This window comes from Monodelphis domestica, chromosome 8 (assembly GCF_027887165.1).
Source record: "Monodelphis domestica isolate mMonDom1 chromosome 8, mMonDom1.pri, whole genome shotgun sequence".
Classification (NCBI taxonomy): Eukaryota; Metazoa; Chordata; class Mammalia; order Didelphimorphia; family Didelphidae; genus Monodelphis; species Monodelphis domestica.
In genome coordinates this window covers 242,520,603-242,536,661 of record NC_077234.1, presented here as the reverse complement: position 1 = coordinate 242,536,661, position 16,059 = coordinate 242,520,603, and the positions used below count along the sequence as shown (strand labels likewise).

Genomic DNA, 16,059 nt, shown 5'->3' with positions numbered 1-16,059 from the left:
TCAAGCCAGGTCTAGAGCCCTGGATTAGTTCCAAGAGATTCTAGTTGTTAACACACAACCATTTTTACCTATACCTTCATTTTTTATGTCATTACCTTAATATAAAGATAGGGGAATGGCATGATAGGTTATGGTCCAATGGAATGGAGTGGAATAAGATGAGAACAATCAAGGCATAATAGGTTTGTTTATTTTCTAATACATCAAACTCAGTTCACAAAAGTAATGATTTGTTTTTATTAATTTTTGTGACCTAACATGTATGAAGGATATTCTAGAAAATAATACTGGAAAATGCATAAAACTTGTTCAATATTTGTTCTTATGTGGCATTCATGTAGGACTTTACTGAAAATTGTATAGCTATATCAATGTAATTTTATTGAATTTAATAATTTAATGTGATTTTCTAACCTGAGCAAAATTGGTGCTAAACCTATTTAAATCAAGGATAGGTAAAACATGGAATTTGGTCAGCATTATTTTTCAACAAATTTTTATTGCCTATTCAAATGCAAAGCACTGTGTCAAATGTAGTGTGTGTATATATATATACATATATATCCCTTTTACCTTTACTTTAGGTCAGTATTGACTCAGTTACAGGATTACTTTAATTGACATGATCCCTGAGGTCTTTACAAATGCTGGGTCAATTTTGAGTCCAGGGATACCGGGCATATATGCTCATTGTTGGGTTCAAGATGATTCTAGGACCATGATGGCAAATCTATGGCACGGGTTCCAAAAAGGGCACACAGAGCCCTCTCTGTGAACATGCCTGTAGTCACCTGCCAGAGTTTGTTACTAGAAAGGCAGAGGGACTCAGGATAGCCGTTCCCCTCCCCTTCTCCATGAACCTGAGGAAATTTCTCATTTCCCCGTGCTTCCTCCCTCCCCTATCTGGGATAATGGGAATGGTGGGGGTGGGGAGAAGATGAGGTGGGAAGGGATGGGGCATGGCACTCAATCTTAGGGGGCAGGCAGAGCACTTGGTCTGGGGAGATGGAGTTGGAGCAGAACCCCGTACTCCTTCTCTAAAAGGTTCACCATCATTGTTCTAGGAGATTATATCATATGGCCCTCATAGTACATATTTAAATGACTTTTGTAGTTATGGGGTGAAATATTTTCACCCAGTTTCCTAAATCCTTCAGAATTAGGGTATATTTTATTCATTCAGAATTATAAACAATCTCATAGGGCTATTGATGTGTATAAATTTCCTTAATGAATCCCAGACTGAACTAAAAATTATCAGAATGCTAGGGAAAAGGTAAACGATATTAAATGGATCACAAGAATTCAGAAACAGTCAGGTCCTCATATTTTTTATTATATAGTGTCATTTATCATAGTCTCCTAGTCAGTCATAGATGTTTTTAAACTTACAAATGTCATCATATAAACACCAATAGTAGTTGGGAGCATATTATCTGAGGCAGAGACCTGGCTACATATTTGCTTTGACCCCTACCTTCATGTGGGTAGAGCCACTCTTCCCCAGCTTTTTCATTCAGACTTTCCTGCGGTCCTCTTCTTTTTCTCTACTTTTCTGTGGCATTAGTATAGGAATTCTTTAACTTTAATGGGACTACTTGGCCCCCAAAGTAATCCCTCTAGTTTTCTATTTAACTAATCTTCCAGAAAGAATACTTCCTACTGACTCATAGGTTTCCCCTTTGATCCATATCTTTTGGGAAACTATAAAGTTCATCTCAAATCACTAGCTAATCAACCTAAAAATTAAAGAATCTCCTCTCTCTTTGTGTAGCCAACCATACAGACTTCTTTGAGTAAATGTTGATATATATATATATATATATATATATATATATATATATATATATATATATATATATATATATAGAGAGAGAGAGAGAGAGAGAGAGAGAGAGAGAGAGAGAGAGAGAGAGAGAGAGAGAGAGAGAGAGAGAGAGAGAGAGAGAGAGAGAGATGATATCCATAGAGAGCAGTGATACATTGGGTTAAAAAGCTTTATCTTAATGTTTCTTTTAGAGACAAGATGAATAAAAATACAAAATAAATTTTTATGAAACATAAGTTTTGTAAGAGGGTCAGTAGACCACCCTGTAGTTCCAGTTGCACATTTCTCACCTTAACTTTCAACTATCCTCTTCCTTCAGGATGAGTTAAGATAGGAACCTGTTTTTTTCCAAGTCAGTCACAGACTCCAGGGGTCCTTGCATCAGAACACACTGAAAATTTCTTCTTCATGCAATTACCCATCTCAACTATACTCCTAACTCCTTGGATACAGGAGACTACAAAGAAAACATTTAGATTTCTTTTTATCATTTTTAATATCTTTTGGAGTTTTTAAAACCACAATGGATTTCCTTAATAAGAACAAAATTTTGTTTCAAAATAAATAAGCATTTTTACTTTATAAGTAATTGATTAGCATATGTCTTGTATAAAAATCCTAATCAAATATAGCCAGGAAACAAAAATTTTTTTTTATGGATTTGAATCAAATCAACAGTGGGTTTTTTCTTTGTGGTTGTTGTTGGTACTAGTTTACCACTTGCACAGAATGATCATAAATTAAAGCTAAAAGCCACTTAACAAATCATCTAGTCCAACCCCACATTTTATAGATGAGGAAACCAGACCAAGAGAGGTTAAGTGATTTGCCAAAAGTCACATAGATACTAAGTAGGAGCACTTATTGGATTTGTGATGCATCCAAGATTATAGAATAATTGCTCAAGACAAATTGTAACCTTAAATGCAGACTTAAGTATTAAAAGAAATATTTCAAAATATGACAGAGTATTTATGTATAATCCATTTATGAAAAGTCAAATCTTGTTTTAAGCAATATAATTTCCAAGTAATACTATTAATACATTATAACTAAAACCTATAATCATATAGTAAAATTGTTAGTATACACTGATGATTCATTTATAAGTTATCCTTAAATGTATATACCAATGTTCTTCTTTAGTATTTCTTCTAACAAAATTCTATATTAATTGTTCCAATAATATTTTTTATTTTTTCAATATCACAATATCACCTTTATTTCCAAATATATTCTTTTCCCCTCTCCTATACAGAGAGCAATTCCTTGCAACAGATTTTTTGTTAACAAATTAGTTCAGGTAACTAACCTTTCTATCTTTTCCTTTCTGGAGCTATATAACTATTAGTGGGATATCTCTGTCAAAGGTTATGGACCAGTTCTCAGCTGCACCAGTTATATATTACTAGTGTGTCTATTATTTATCATTGCCCTTCCTATGGTCTCATTATCTTTTTGTTGGCAAATAAGTAAAGTATTTTAGGTCATTAAATATCTCATATCTTTTGTGATATCATACTATGTACCATTTCTCCAACTTTAAGGAAAATCATTCATTTATCAAAGCTTTTCAGAAAGTATAATTACATAGAAACACAAGGCCAGCAGCCTGTGTTCTACTCTCTGAATATACTTATTCAGAAAAGTTACCTAATAAGCTTTGAGTAAATATCTTGTGTTTTTACAGAGAAACAGACATGAGAGGTTTCCAGTTTGGTTGTTTTTTTTTTTAAGATTTCCTAAAATTGCTAGACTTGATTCCTGTTTTTTTTCCTCCTCAGTCTATTTTCTAGGTCAGTTGTTTTTTTTTTAGATACCTTACATTTTCCTTGTACTATTTCTTCTTGTCTAATGGAGTCATTTGCTTCTATTTGGCTTATTCTAGTTTTTAGGGAGACTGTTGCCTAGACAATATTTTGTAACTTGTGCTAAGTTAGTTCCCTTTCCAATTCTTTCTTTCATTGCTTTTATTTCCTTTTCGATTGTTTTTCTGCAAGCTTTCTCATTCCATTTGTTAAAGATAAATAAATAAACAAACAAATAAAAAAAAAACTCTTGTTTATCTCTTCCAGAAACTCTTATTGATTTTATCCAGGCTATGTTTTTTCTTTAAGACTTTACTTGTAGATATTTTGGAGTCATTTTCTTTTTTTGCATTTGTATCTTGAGTATGTCCTCAAAAAGATCATCTAAAATAGGTGCTTCCACCTTTTTCCTTCTCATTCTCTTCTTAACCCCTTATAATCTAGTTTCTGACTTTATCATTTCACTGAAACTACTCTTTCCAAAATTACTAATGATCTCTTAGTTGTCAGATCTAACTGCCTTTTCTCAATCTTCATTTTCCTTGACTTTTCTTCAGTCTTTGACACTGTTGATCACTCTCTCCTCCCTGATACTCACTTTTATCTAAGTTTTCAAGATGCTACTCTCTCCTGGTTCTCCTAACTATATGACTATTCCATCTCTGTCTCCTTTGCTGTATCCAAATCTAGTTACACTCACTAACCCTAGGTGTCCCTCTGGATTCTGTCCTGGACCCTCTTTTCTTTTCCCTCTATATCTCTTTACTTGGTGATCACATCAGTTTTCATGGATTTAATGACTATATGTTGTAGATTTTTAAATTTACATATCCTGGCCCATGCTTTTGGCTGACTTCCAAGTTAGCATCTCCAAATGACTTTTAGACATCTTGAACTGAATGTCCAGTAGACATATTAAACTCAGTGTGTCCCAAATGGAATTCATTATCTTTCCCTCTACACCTTCCTCATACTCCTGTGGAGGGCAACACTGTCATCCCAGTCCTTCTGGTTTACAACCTAGGAATCATCCTTAAGGCTCTCCTCTATTCCATCTTCATTTCAACTACTAAAATGATTTTCCTAAAGCACAAGTCCATTCCTAAATAAGTCCAGTGGTTTCCAATCCCCCCACTCCCAGGGGCAAATATAAAATGCCCTGTGAGACCACTGAAAGCCCTTTATAACTAAGCCAGTATTTGGCATAGTGCCTGGAACATGGTAGGAGCTTAATGTTTATGACTGATTGATGGAGCCTATCTAGGTACACTCCCCATGCATAGATCCCCTTCTTACTCCACCCTGTATCTGAGACCCAGAACTGGATGGTGAACAACAGAGCTGCAAGTTGATGCTTGTCTGCATTGTGGTACCTGGTATGAATCCAGTGGAGATCCATAATAGTTTAGGATCTACACATGCTGATGCAAACCCTCTCTCTAGAATGCTCTGCAGAGTGTGTACCTGCCTCACATTTATCCCCATGGTCCTCAAACCTCCTTTTCTGTCTCCCTGGGCTGAGCTGGACTAGACCAATGACTTGACTTTTTTCAGAATCTTCATCAGAATTCAAGGTATTGCACCTTTAGATCTATTTAAAAGAATTTGCAGAGGGGAGCCCACTAGATCATTACCTATTATTCTAACATCTTGGCTTTGCCTCCTTCATATAATTAATAAATAAAGGTGTCAGGTCTAAAACCTAGATCTTCTGACTCTTAGTACAGTGCTCATTCCACTACACCATCTGCCATTCTAGTGAGAAGACACAGAGAATTTAAAAGAATAATAGGTGAACTGTTTAAATGATTCATCTTAATTTTGTTTCATCTTAGATTGTTCCAGCATGAGAGGATACAGAGGGGCTGCCATCTGCTTTTATATTCCATAGAATATAGTATATTCTATTCCTGGATATCAAGGACTATTTAATTTTCTTTCTTTTTATTTCTGGTGCCTCTTACATGATTTTAACTAAAGGCTTGTGATTATTGGAGAGAATCCAGTAGGATCCTGGGTCCTTCAAAATATCAAGAGTAGGACCTTAATAATAATTCTAAGATTTTATTCTTAAGGGTCAATTACATGTAATAAGTAATGTGATATCTGTGATTTTTAGGGTTTCACCTAACCACAATACTACATTATGATCAATTCAGGGTTAAAAAACAAAGTAAAAGCCTTGTTCTTGGAAAAAAATATTTTTCCTCTTAATTTTTTGAAGACTGTTGGACAAAGGACAAGCTTTTCTGAGTTCAATTTGTTTTGCCTTGAATAGAGTTCTTAGTATTCTAAGAAGCCCTACTAATTAAATGTCTGACTAAACTTAAGTATGTATTTAAGGATAGCACATACTTTCTATTTTCTCTGTATTGTTTGTGGGGTTTTTTTGTCTCCGGGTTGTATAAAAGAACAAATCAGAATATACAGTATATGTGCTCTGCAGAGATTAAGTGCTTAATTAATACTTTTCATTCATCTGTAAATAATTTTACAGCCAATATAATTCTATATAAATTATAAATGTGAGCTTGTGAAAACAAAAAATTTTATTAATATTGCTACTAATAGATACCATTAATAAAGTATGTTTCAAGTGAAATACAGAGAATATTTTTCATATCAGTCTAGTATTACATTACAGGCTGCTGTACAAGGTTTTTGATCTTCATAATTACAACCATATCTTTATTAAAGCTGAAGGAGCACTTTGATAAATATCATGGAATTCAGAATAGTTTCTTCAGTTAAATTTTGGCTGGCACATTTGATAAAATCTCAAGGGAGATTTGGAAACATTAGATGATTGGGTTTTTTAAGTTTATTGGGGATTATACATTTTGCTTCCCTATTTTCTCACCATAAATTTCTCTTTAACAAACGTAAATTAGACATTAAGGTGATCTTTTCTTTTCTTTTCTTTTCTTTTTTTTGGCTTTCCTAACCACCATATTATTAGCTCAATTAAGTTAACTTCAAAATTCATGATATTCTTAGTTGTTGCTTCTCAACATAAAATATAAAATGCTCAGACTTTGCATACTGGCCATTTCAACAGTGCACAATATTATATTGCTTGATGCTGCATTCACAAAATCAAGTTTTTCCATCTCAGAGAACATTGGGTACCAAAATGTGGCTGCAAATTAATAAGTGAACACTCAGAAGGGAGATTGAAGACTGAGAGAGAATGGGTGATGAGGGAAAAGGAGAGGGGAAACAATAAAGGAAGAAAGACTCAGAGCTTAAGGATTCAACAACCCGTGCTACAGTACTCCAGGGATGGTGATAAGATAGAGGAACACAGTAAGCAAAGACTCAGAGACTAGAGAATAGTAGCAAAAGAAAGTCCTTACAGTGAGTAGGCTCTGATGGAATAGAGCTCTGGTGGTCAAGAGCTTTGGTGGTCAAGAGCTTTTTCATATTTGGACATACTCATTTTTATTGGGGTTACAAAAAGGAAGGGGGGGGGGAAGGACCAAGGTGGTCTGACAAGTTAGATAATCATCACAAGATGCACACTGCCAGATCCTAGAACAATAGATATAGCTAAGGCCCAAAATCAAGAGTACATAAGGCCTATGGCATCTAAGCTTGTTTGATGCAGATGTTAATTGATTGTTATTGTCCAAAGTGGGAGACTGAGATTGTAGGTCTGCCTTCAGCAGTGTAGCCTCAGGGATGGGTTAGGAATTTGACTAGGTAAAGGTTTAATTTAACTCAAGGTTACACAAACAGATCATTAGAAGTATCTTAAGAGTTAGCTTTTTGAGCATCCCTAAAATATTATCAAGATTAGTATATGTGTGGACTCCTACAATCCTGCATTCACAAAATCAAGTTTTTCCATCTCAGACAAGTGTTCCATATATTGTTATATAATTATGGCTTGTTATTTTGGCTAGAATGCTAGGTGCAGGGAAGTGCATCCAATTTTAGGATTTTTTAAAGGATCTGACCATGATATGTTAACTATAAGGAAATTTGACTTTCCTTACAAATAAATTTATATATGCTTTCTTTATTAATGGAGGCATCAATAGAGTTTATGGGTTGGAGGAAGGGTTTAATTTTGTTTTGTTTTTATGTGGTAAGAAAAATTTGTATTTAAAAAAACCTGATTTGGGAGGCATTGTTACCATAAAAATACCACACTTATAAGATAATAGTTTTTCCTGCAGTGGGATATGAATATGTTGATTCAGATTCAAAATGTTACTTAGATTTGTGAATATTAGACATGATACCATAAAGTACCTACAATCAAAAGACAACTATCCAAAAAGTAATCTTTTAATTGGATGTCGATTGTTGAGGTAGATGTTATTGAAATGGAATATTTTGATCAATATAACTTAAGAGAGCAGCTGTTTGGGGCAATTGACATTTTAACTACTATTTTCTTCCATAGGCTCAAACTCAAGACATAGTTCCAACAATAGGCTTCAGTATAGAGAAATTCAAGACATCGAGGTAATTCAATTTTATTACAATTAATGATTATGAACATTTTTTCTTTTTTTTTTTTTTAATTTTGAGTTCCAAATTCTCTCCCTCCAGCCTATCCCCCAACCCATCGAAAGGCAAACAATATGATGTCAATTCTATACATGTGAAATCATGCAAACCATATTTCCATATTAGCCATGTTGTCTCCCCAAGAAAAACAGAAATAAAATAAAAAATATACCTCAGATATATCTTTCCAGGTTTTTCTGAAATTAATCTGCTCATTGTTTCTTATTGCTCAATACTATTCAATCACAATCCTATACACAATTTGTCCAATCATTCCTCAATTGATAAGTATCTCTTCAATTTCCAATTCTTTGCCACCACAAAAAGAACTGCTATGAATATTTTATATCTATAGATCCTTTTCCTTTGATCTCTTTAGGATACAGACCTAGTAATGGTATTGAAGGGTAAAAGAATATTCAGTTTTAAAGCTCTTTGGATATAGTTGTTCTCCAGAATGCTTAGACCAATGCACAATTCCACCAACATTGCATTAGTCTGCCTATTTTTCTACATCCCCTCCAGCATTTGTCATTTTTCTTTTTTTTCATGTTAGACAATCTTATGGGTGTGAAGTGGTATCTCAGAGTTGTTTTAATTTGCATTTCTCTAATTGATATTAATTTAGAGCATTCTTTCATGTGACCTTAGTTAGATAGCCTTGATTTATTCTTCTGAAAACTAACTTCATACCCTTTGACCACTTATCAATTGAGGAATGGTTTTTATTTTATAAATTTGTCTCAGTTCTCTATATATTTGATAAATGAGACTCTCATCAGAAAAACTTATTGTACAATTTTTTGACATTACTTCATATTGCCTAAGGTACCTTTTAACAAAATGCAGTTTCCCTGCGTATGCCTTTTAATTATTTAATTAAATCTCTTCTGCTTTTCTAAGATCATGATTGCCTCTCCTACATTTTTTACCTTAACTAAAGCATAATATTCTGCTAAAGCCCTTTATTTCAAATGTCTTTCTGTTTCAGAATAGATTCTTTTAAACAATATATTGTTGGATTCTGGTTTCTAATCTGTTCTGCTATACGCCTCCATTTTATAGGAGAATTCATAAAGTCACATTAAAAATGATTAAATAACTCATTTTCCTCCTTCCTATTTTCTTCTATTTAGTTTTCTCTCTTTCTCTCTCACTCTCTCTCTCTCTCTCTCTCTCTCTCACTCTCTCTCTCTCTCTCTCTCTCACACACACACACACACACACACACACACACACACACACACACACACACACACACACAGATAATAACTACTCTCAACAGAGAACAAGGAAGGCAGTGTTCCATGCTTTAGGCCCTGGAACTTCCACCCAGAATTGTATGTGGACAATACAGTTGCCAAACAGTACCTGGTTCTCTGCCCACTTTCAACTCAGGGTCTCCTATAATCTCTTCTTGACCTTTTATCCAATCACCTTATCATCTCTCAACTAAGAGTTCCTGAAACTGCTGCTGCTGCTGCTGCTATCACAGCATCCTCCAAGGCCTAAAGCTGATGTTGCGGCTCCAGGCTGACCTTCCTCAGTATCACAAGAACTTTTCTGCTAACTTCTCACCTTGACCTTTTGTTGATCTTGCTGCTCCAAAATTTGATTTGAGGCATTGTTTTAAAGTTGTTTGGAGAGAAATATTGGGAGAGGTCAGCTGGGCTGCTCCCTTGGCTCTGCGAATAACTTTGAAATGTGGTGAGAAATATAATCCGAGATCCAAATGATTATTCCTCTTTTAGTTTTGAGAATTCAGATTCCCAATGTACTCTGGGTTTTTATTTTCTTTTTTTTGCCTCAGGTTAGTTTACAATAACAAACTTCTGATTGTTACTTGCAAATATAAATGATTAATAAATTAACCTTTTTGTTCCAAAGTTAATGATTTGAAAGCTCGCAAAAGTTGGAGCTCATTGAATTTTCATTATAATTTAACATTTAAAGTTGGTTATTTGACCAATAAAAAATCCGAACTTTTTTATTGCTATATAGTATAAAGCCATGTTTGTTAACGATAATTATCCCATTTCACTGTCAAAAAAAACTGGAAAATTAAGTCCTCTTCAGTTTAAAACTTTTATCCCAATAGTAATTTTTTAATTTTAAAAAATTATTAATTGTGCAGATACATTTCCAGTTAATGACATAGTTTGACCCAGAATTTCTTTTTGCAGCTTGTCTTTCACAGTATTTGACATGTCAGGTCAAGGGAGATATAGAAACTTATGGGAACATTATTACAAGTAAGTAAATTCTCAATGCTTCCATAAAATATTATACCTCTTCTATATGTTTTACATCCTATAGTATATTAAAGTATTTTGAACATATTTATTAAACACCTTCATTGAGGTTAAAGACAGTATATATTTTTCTTCATATTGATCTCAATGCCAGATACAGAGTTTGGATATAGTAAGTGCATAAGAAGTATTTGTAGAATTTGAGTTGAATCCGCATCAAGGTGATTTGATGAATTGAATGTTGCTGTTTTAATAGCAAATCACAGCAAATTATTTAAATGGTGATTTTAATAGACTTGAATGGGCTTGTGGGGAATAGTTTTAAATTCCCTCCTAATTTAAATAATTAGTCTCTCAAGGGAAAGTATAATTGTAATCTGCAAAATGATTCAGTATTCAAGTTAATTCAATTCTATTTTTAAAAACCATTTATTATGAAACTCTTGCATACAAGGTTCTGTGCTTGGCATTACTTTTTATTCTATGTATATTTGTGCTGGTTAAAAACTAATTACTGAGGAATTAGATTGTGATGTTGACTGGTGCGTTCTGTCCTATTACCAAATAACAGAGATAGCTTATATTTATATTTTATATTTATCTTCCCCTACAATATCCTATGAGGTAGATTATGTAAATTTTATTATCCCCATTTTATAGATGAGGGGACTGAGACTTTCAGAGGTGAAGTGATTTGAGCAGGGTTAGTTATACTGATAGTCAGTGTCAAAAATAGGATTCAATTTCAGGTGCTTCTAACTCCAAGTTCAGTGCTTTTTCCCCCCACTATACCATGCTAGCTCTGTTTGAGTATAATTAGTATATAGACTTGTATATGGTTGATTTTATTGTTTATTTTGAAAATTTGATAATTGCCTCTTAGGCACTAATACATTTATGATATTTTTTTAGAACAGGTTGAATTAGGACAGCATGAGAAACTTCTCTCAGACTTTTCCACTTCTTTAAAGTTTGCCAAATTCATTTTTTCAAAATCTTTTAAGTATATTAATAGCAAATTTAATACACAGAAGAAAACACATTCAGAAAGAGACAAAAAAGCAATTGTTATATTTAATACACACTGTTTTTAAAAATTGCACATAATAGAAATTTATGGCTTTATATTTTAAAACCCATTTGCTGGGAGGATTAGCCCACTTTGAGCCATATTTTGAAAGGTTCATCATATGACATCATATCTTAGTCTAATTTACATACAGTTGATTTTGTGATATATTGTTATAAAGCATGTTTCTTTTAGTAAACAACAAGTGGTATAGACAGAGGTATGACACAACATTGTTAAGGTTATGATAATTTTGCTTGAAATTGTGTACTTGAAATTTTTAGAGGTTTTTTATTACATTTCATTATAGCCTATTTTGACAGTCTTATTCAAGAACTCAAGTAGAAAACTGTTATCCTTGGGTTTCTGCACAACTATAGTCAGTTGATATTTTCTGATTATCCCAAAATACAGTATAATTTCCTGGAAAACTGCAGACTTTTTTCCTTTTAATTTTAGGATTTGCAGTAGGAGAATCTGGGTCCAAATCCCAGCTCTGCCCCATGCTACTTTTAAGTTTCAGTGTCCTAATATGAAATATAAAAGGGTAGTATTTGATGACTTCTAAGCTCCCTTCCAGTTCTGTATCTGTGGACCTATGATAGATGGTAACCACTTCTCCCCCAAAGACTATCAAGGAAAAAAAGTTTATCGAAACTAACCCCACACATCAACTAGGTTCATCATTATATGTAAGATTTCATAGCTACAGTCTCCCACCTTTGCCAAAAGGGAAAGATACTCATGGTTATATCTCTTCTTCAGGACCAAGCTTGATCATTATGGATAAAGAATCAAAAGAATTCTCAAAAAAAGAATTGCAAACTATTAGCATATAAAAGATCACCTCCAATCACTAATAATAAGAGAAATGCAGATCAAAACAATTCTGAAGTTTCAACTGGAAAATGTACAATAATGCAAAATGGGAATAGTCCAAAATTCTAGAAAGAAACTTGAAATTTTGCCAATAAAATGATGTGTCCTTTGTCTCAGAGGGCCCGCTTCTGGATATATGCCTTTGCCTAGAATACCAGTGATAGAAGAAAGGTCCCCCATATGCCAAAGTATTTAGAGCAGCACTTCTTGTAGTGGCACAAAAATGGACACATGGTAGATACCCATCATAGTTGGGGGGAACCCAACAATGAACAAATTGTGGTACATGAAGCTAAAGAAATGTTAGTATGCTCTAAGAAAAGAAAACAAGAGGCATGAGAAGACATACAAACTAATGCAGCGATGTAATACCACTAGTTAAATTGTCCAACTACCTTCTAATTTGAATCAACCCATAATATTACCGGGCCTAAGACGCTGCCATGCTTAAGTAAAAGAGGCTGGATGGCATAGTTAGGCCTGAGTGGGGGCAGCTTGGTGGCTTAGTTTATAGAGAGCCAGACCTGGAGATCAGCAGTCCTGGGTTCAAATCGGGCCCTAGACATTAGCTGTGTGTCCCAGGACAAGTCACTTAACCCCAGTTACCTAGTACTTACTGCTCCTCTGCCTCGGAACAGATACTCGGAGTCAGCTCTAAGGCAGAAGGTAATGGTTTAAGAAAGGTCTGGGCACCGCATTGGCAAAGACGTGGCACCCATGTAGACCCAGCACTCAGGAGCTGATCCTTTTTCCCTCTTCCCAGCACCCAAGGACATTTTTTGCATGCTCCACCCCATCATCCAGCCACCCAAAGCCATCGCTTCCTCCCTCAGCTCCCTCCCTTAATGTGGGCTCACTGACAGCTTGAATTTGCCCTCTGAGCACTCGAACTTGAGAAAAGTTTTCCAAAGCTGATCGAAGGCCTTTTCCATCTCTGACATTAACTACTAACTAGCTCTGTTACCCTGGAGAAGACATTGGGCCTTTCTGAGCCTCTTTTTTGTCATATATAAAACAAGAACCCTACCAGAAAAGCTTCAGAGGTTCATAGAACCACAGCTTCAGAGCTGGAAGGGACCCAGATGGCCTCATTTTATAAATGAGAAGGCTGTAAGGCCCAGGGAGATTAGTTTGTAAGATTCACTTGAGTGAATGTATGCGGAGGGGGGTGATATCACTGGACAAACCTTAAAGCATTGGATAAGTGTCAGTTGTGATCATTATTCTTAATGTTCTGAAGTTCCAATCTGAAGAAATTTGCCCAACTGTACTCAAAATTTAAATGCTACGTTCCCAAAACTGTGTATGGTCCTTAGAGACCATTCTTGGAGCATGTATTTAAAACCACCGTCTCCTACAAAGCATATTTGGAAAAACATATTTATGCACCAAAGGGGGGTTATATCCTCATTTGTTACCAGTACAGCTTTTGGTCATTGCTATAAGCATTTGTAATTGTTCTCCTCACTTTTATATATTACACAGAGAAGGCCAGGCCATTATCTTTGTCATTGATAGTAGTGACAGATTAAGAATGGTTGTAGCCAAAGAAGAACTCGATATTCTCCTGAATCATCCAGGTGAGTGATTTTATCTTTCAGTATGTAATATAACAAGTAATAATTAATAATATAATATATGTTTAATATAAAACACATATAATTCCTGTACTATAATTTATAGAATTGGAATTTCCAAAATTTATAAATATGCATTATGTAACACAGATAAATAATTTCATTTGCTTACTGTTTTTTCAGTGTTTTAAAGTTTTTCTTTGCTATATTAAAGACACATCATGATTTAGGGTCCTCCCTCCCTCCCCTTACCTTCCATCTTAGAATCACTGCTGTGTATTGGTTTCACGGCACAAGAGTGAAAGGGCAAGGCAATGGGGGTTAAGTGACTTGGCTAGGATTATATAACCAGGAAGTGTCTGAGATCATATTTGAACTCACAACCTCCCGCCTCTAGGCTTGGCTCTCAATCTACTGAGCTGCCTAACTGCCCCCAATTCAGGGGCTTTTTCAAAGCTACTTTTGAAATTGCTGTTTCAAATTTTAGAAATAAATTCTTTACATTTACATTTTCCCTATATGTTAAAAATCTTTGGAACAAAACCTTACTATTCAAATTGATTGTACCTCCTTTTCTCCTAAGCCGGTGATATGAGATTTTTTTTTCTTTTTTGCAAGCACCTGATTGCTTCTCCAGAATTCTATTGAATTTCTGAATCATTAACCCTTCAGTGTTTTCCACCTTGAGTTTGGTTCAGAATTGCTACTTGTAGTAAAGTACAAAATTCATCTCCTGATATAGATATTTTTAAAATGTGTTTTATGAAGCATAGAGACTTACAAACACTAAGAATTTTTCCTATTTTGTTTTCATTTCTGATAATTTTAAGATAGTGACAGACTTAAAAAGTGATTGCAGTCTTATTTTTTCTTTCTCAGATATTAAGAACCGCCGAATACCAATTTTATTCTTTGCTAACAAAATGGATCTTAGAGATGCAGTCACATCTGTAAAAGTGTCTCAGTTGCTGTCTTTAGAGAACATCAAAGATAAACCATGGCATATTTGGTAAAGTTGTTTGTCTTCCCTTTCTCGTTAAAACAAAAACATACTGTTCAGCCTTGATCATTCTTTTCTGGACTACAACACAGCAGTAAAGTTGTACTTAGCTAGACGTTAATAATATGATGCTACTTTGAAAACAAAGGTATTTATTTGTCAGATTTGTACATTCATAAGATTATGACACTAATGCAAGTTGGAAAAACTGATAATGTTGAACTCTTTTATCAGCAATTACTTTTAGATATGAACTTTATTATGTGTTTGGAAAATAGTTTCTTGCTACTTAGTTAAGTTAGTGACCCTTACCTAACAAAATTTTTAAAAATAGCCCTGGGTTAAAAGAAAAAGTGAGGTAGCCAAAATTTCCTTTAATGCCCCTCACCACATTTTTCTTTTCTCTTTTTTCCCTTTTAAGTGTTTTCTTCCCCCAACACTCATTCATTATAGGATATTACAAAGGATGTTACAGAAACTTAGAGATAAAATCTGATAAGCAAATTCTAAGATATTGGTTTAATTTTGGAAGGTAGCCTGAACTAGAATAGTGGCAATGGGAGCAAAGAGAAGGGTAGTAATTTAAGAGATATTGTATGGTTGCCCTTGAGAAGTAAAGAGAAGAGTCAGTAAGAAGAGAAAAATAAAAGTTCCTGTAGTAACAGTCAAACCTCCCTTTGGTATATTTAAAAACAAAGAAGAAGAAATATTACATGGTAAGAGAGAGTGGCCAACATCAGAAACAATGAAGAAATCCAAAAGATTTGACACAAAGCTTGGGCTTAGACACTTGAGAGTCATCCTTATCCAAGTGGCAGGCAAAGCTGTGGGAAGGAATGAGAAGGCTGAGACAGAGCAGAGAGAGGAAAGGTTGACTAGAGAAGCAGCACAAGTAAAGGAGACAGTGAATGATGAAGAGTAAAATGGTGTTAGAGGCAGAAAACCCTGTATTCAAGTTCTTCCTTTGAAATGGAATTATTCTATGACCCCAAGTAAACTAGCTTTCCAAGATGTGAAGGTGCAACATGGTTTCTACACTGGCAAAATCTGTTTCCTCAAAGTTCCCCACAACAATAAAGTTGCATGAACACTCATGCATGTACCATACAAATCCTTGGTCAGTACTTA

At 34.5% G+C, this 16,059-nt stretch overlaps 1 protein-coding gene across 4 annotated transcripts in view; it reads left to right on the top strand.

Moving 5' to 3' along the window:
* Positions 1–16,059, top strand: part of ARL6 (ADP ribosylation factor like GTPase 6) — a 33,339-nt gene that overhangs the window by 12,625 nt on the left and 4,655 nt on the right. For 3 of the 4 annotated variants that reach the window (XM_001364017.4, XM_007500802.3, XM_007500801.3), the window contains exons 3-6: positions 8,048–8,109; positions 10,338–10,406; positions 13,840–13,934; positions 14,811–14,940. In XM_001364017.4, the coding sequence (XP_001364054.1) occupies positions 8,048–8,109; positions 10,338–10,406; positions 13,840–13,934; positions 14,811–14,940 (356 nt within the window). Of the gene's footprint in view, positions 1–8,047; positions 8,110–10,337; positions 10,407–13,839; positions 13,935–14,810; positions 14,946–16,059 lie in introns of those variants that run through there. The other variant, XM_056806829.1, reaches the window with a different exon arrangement.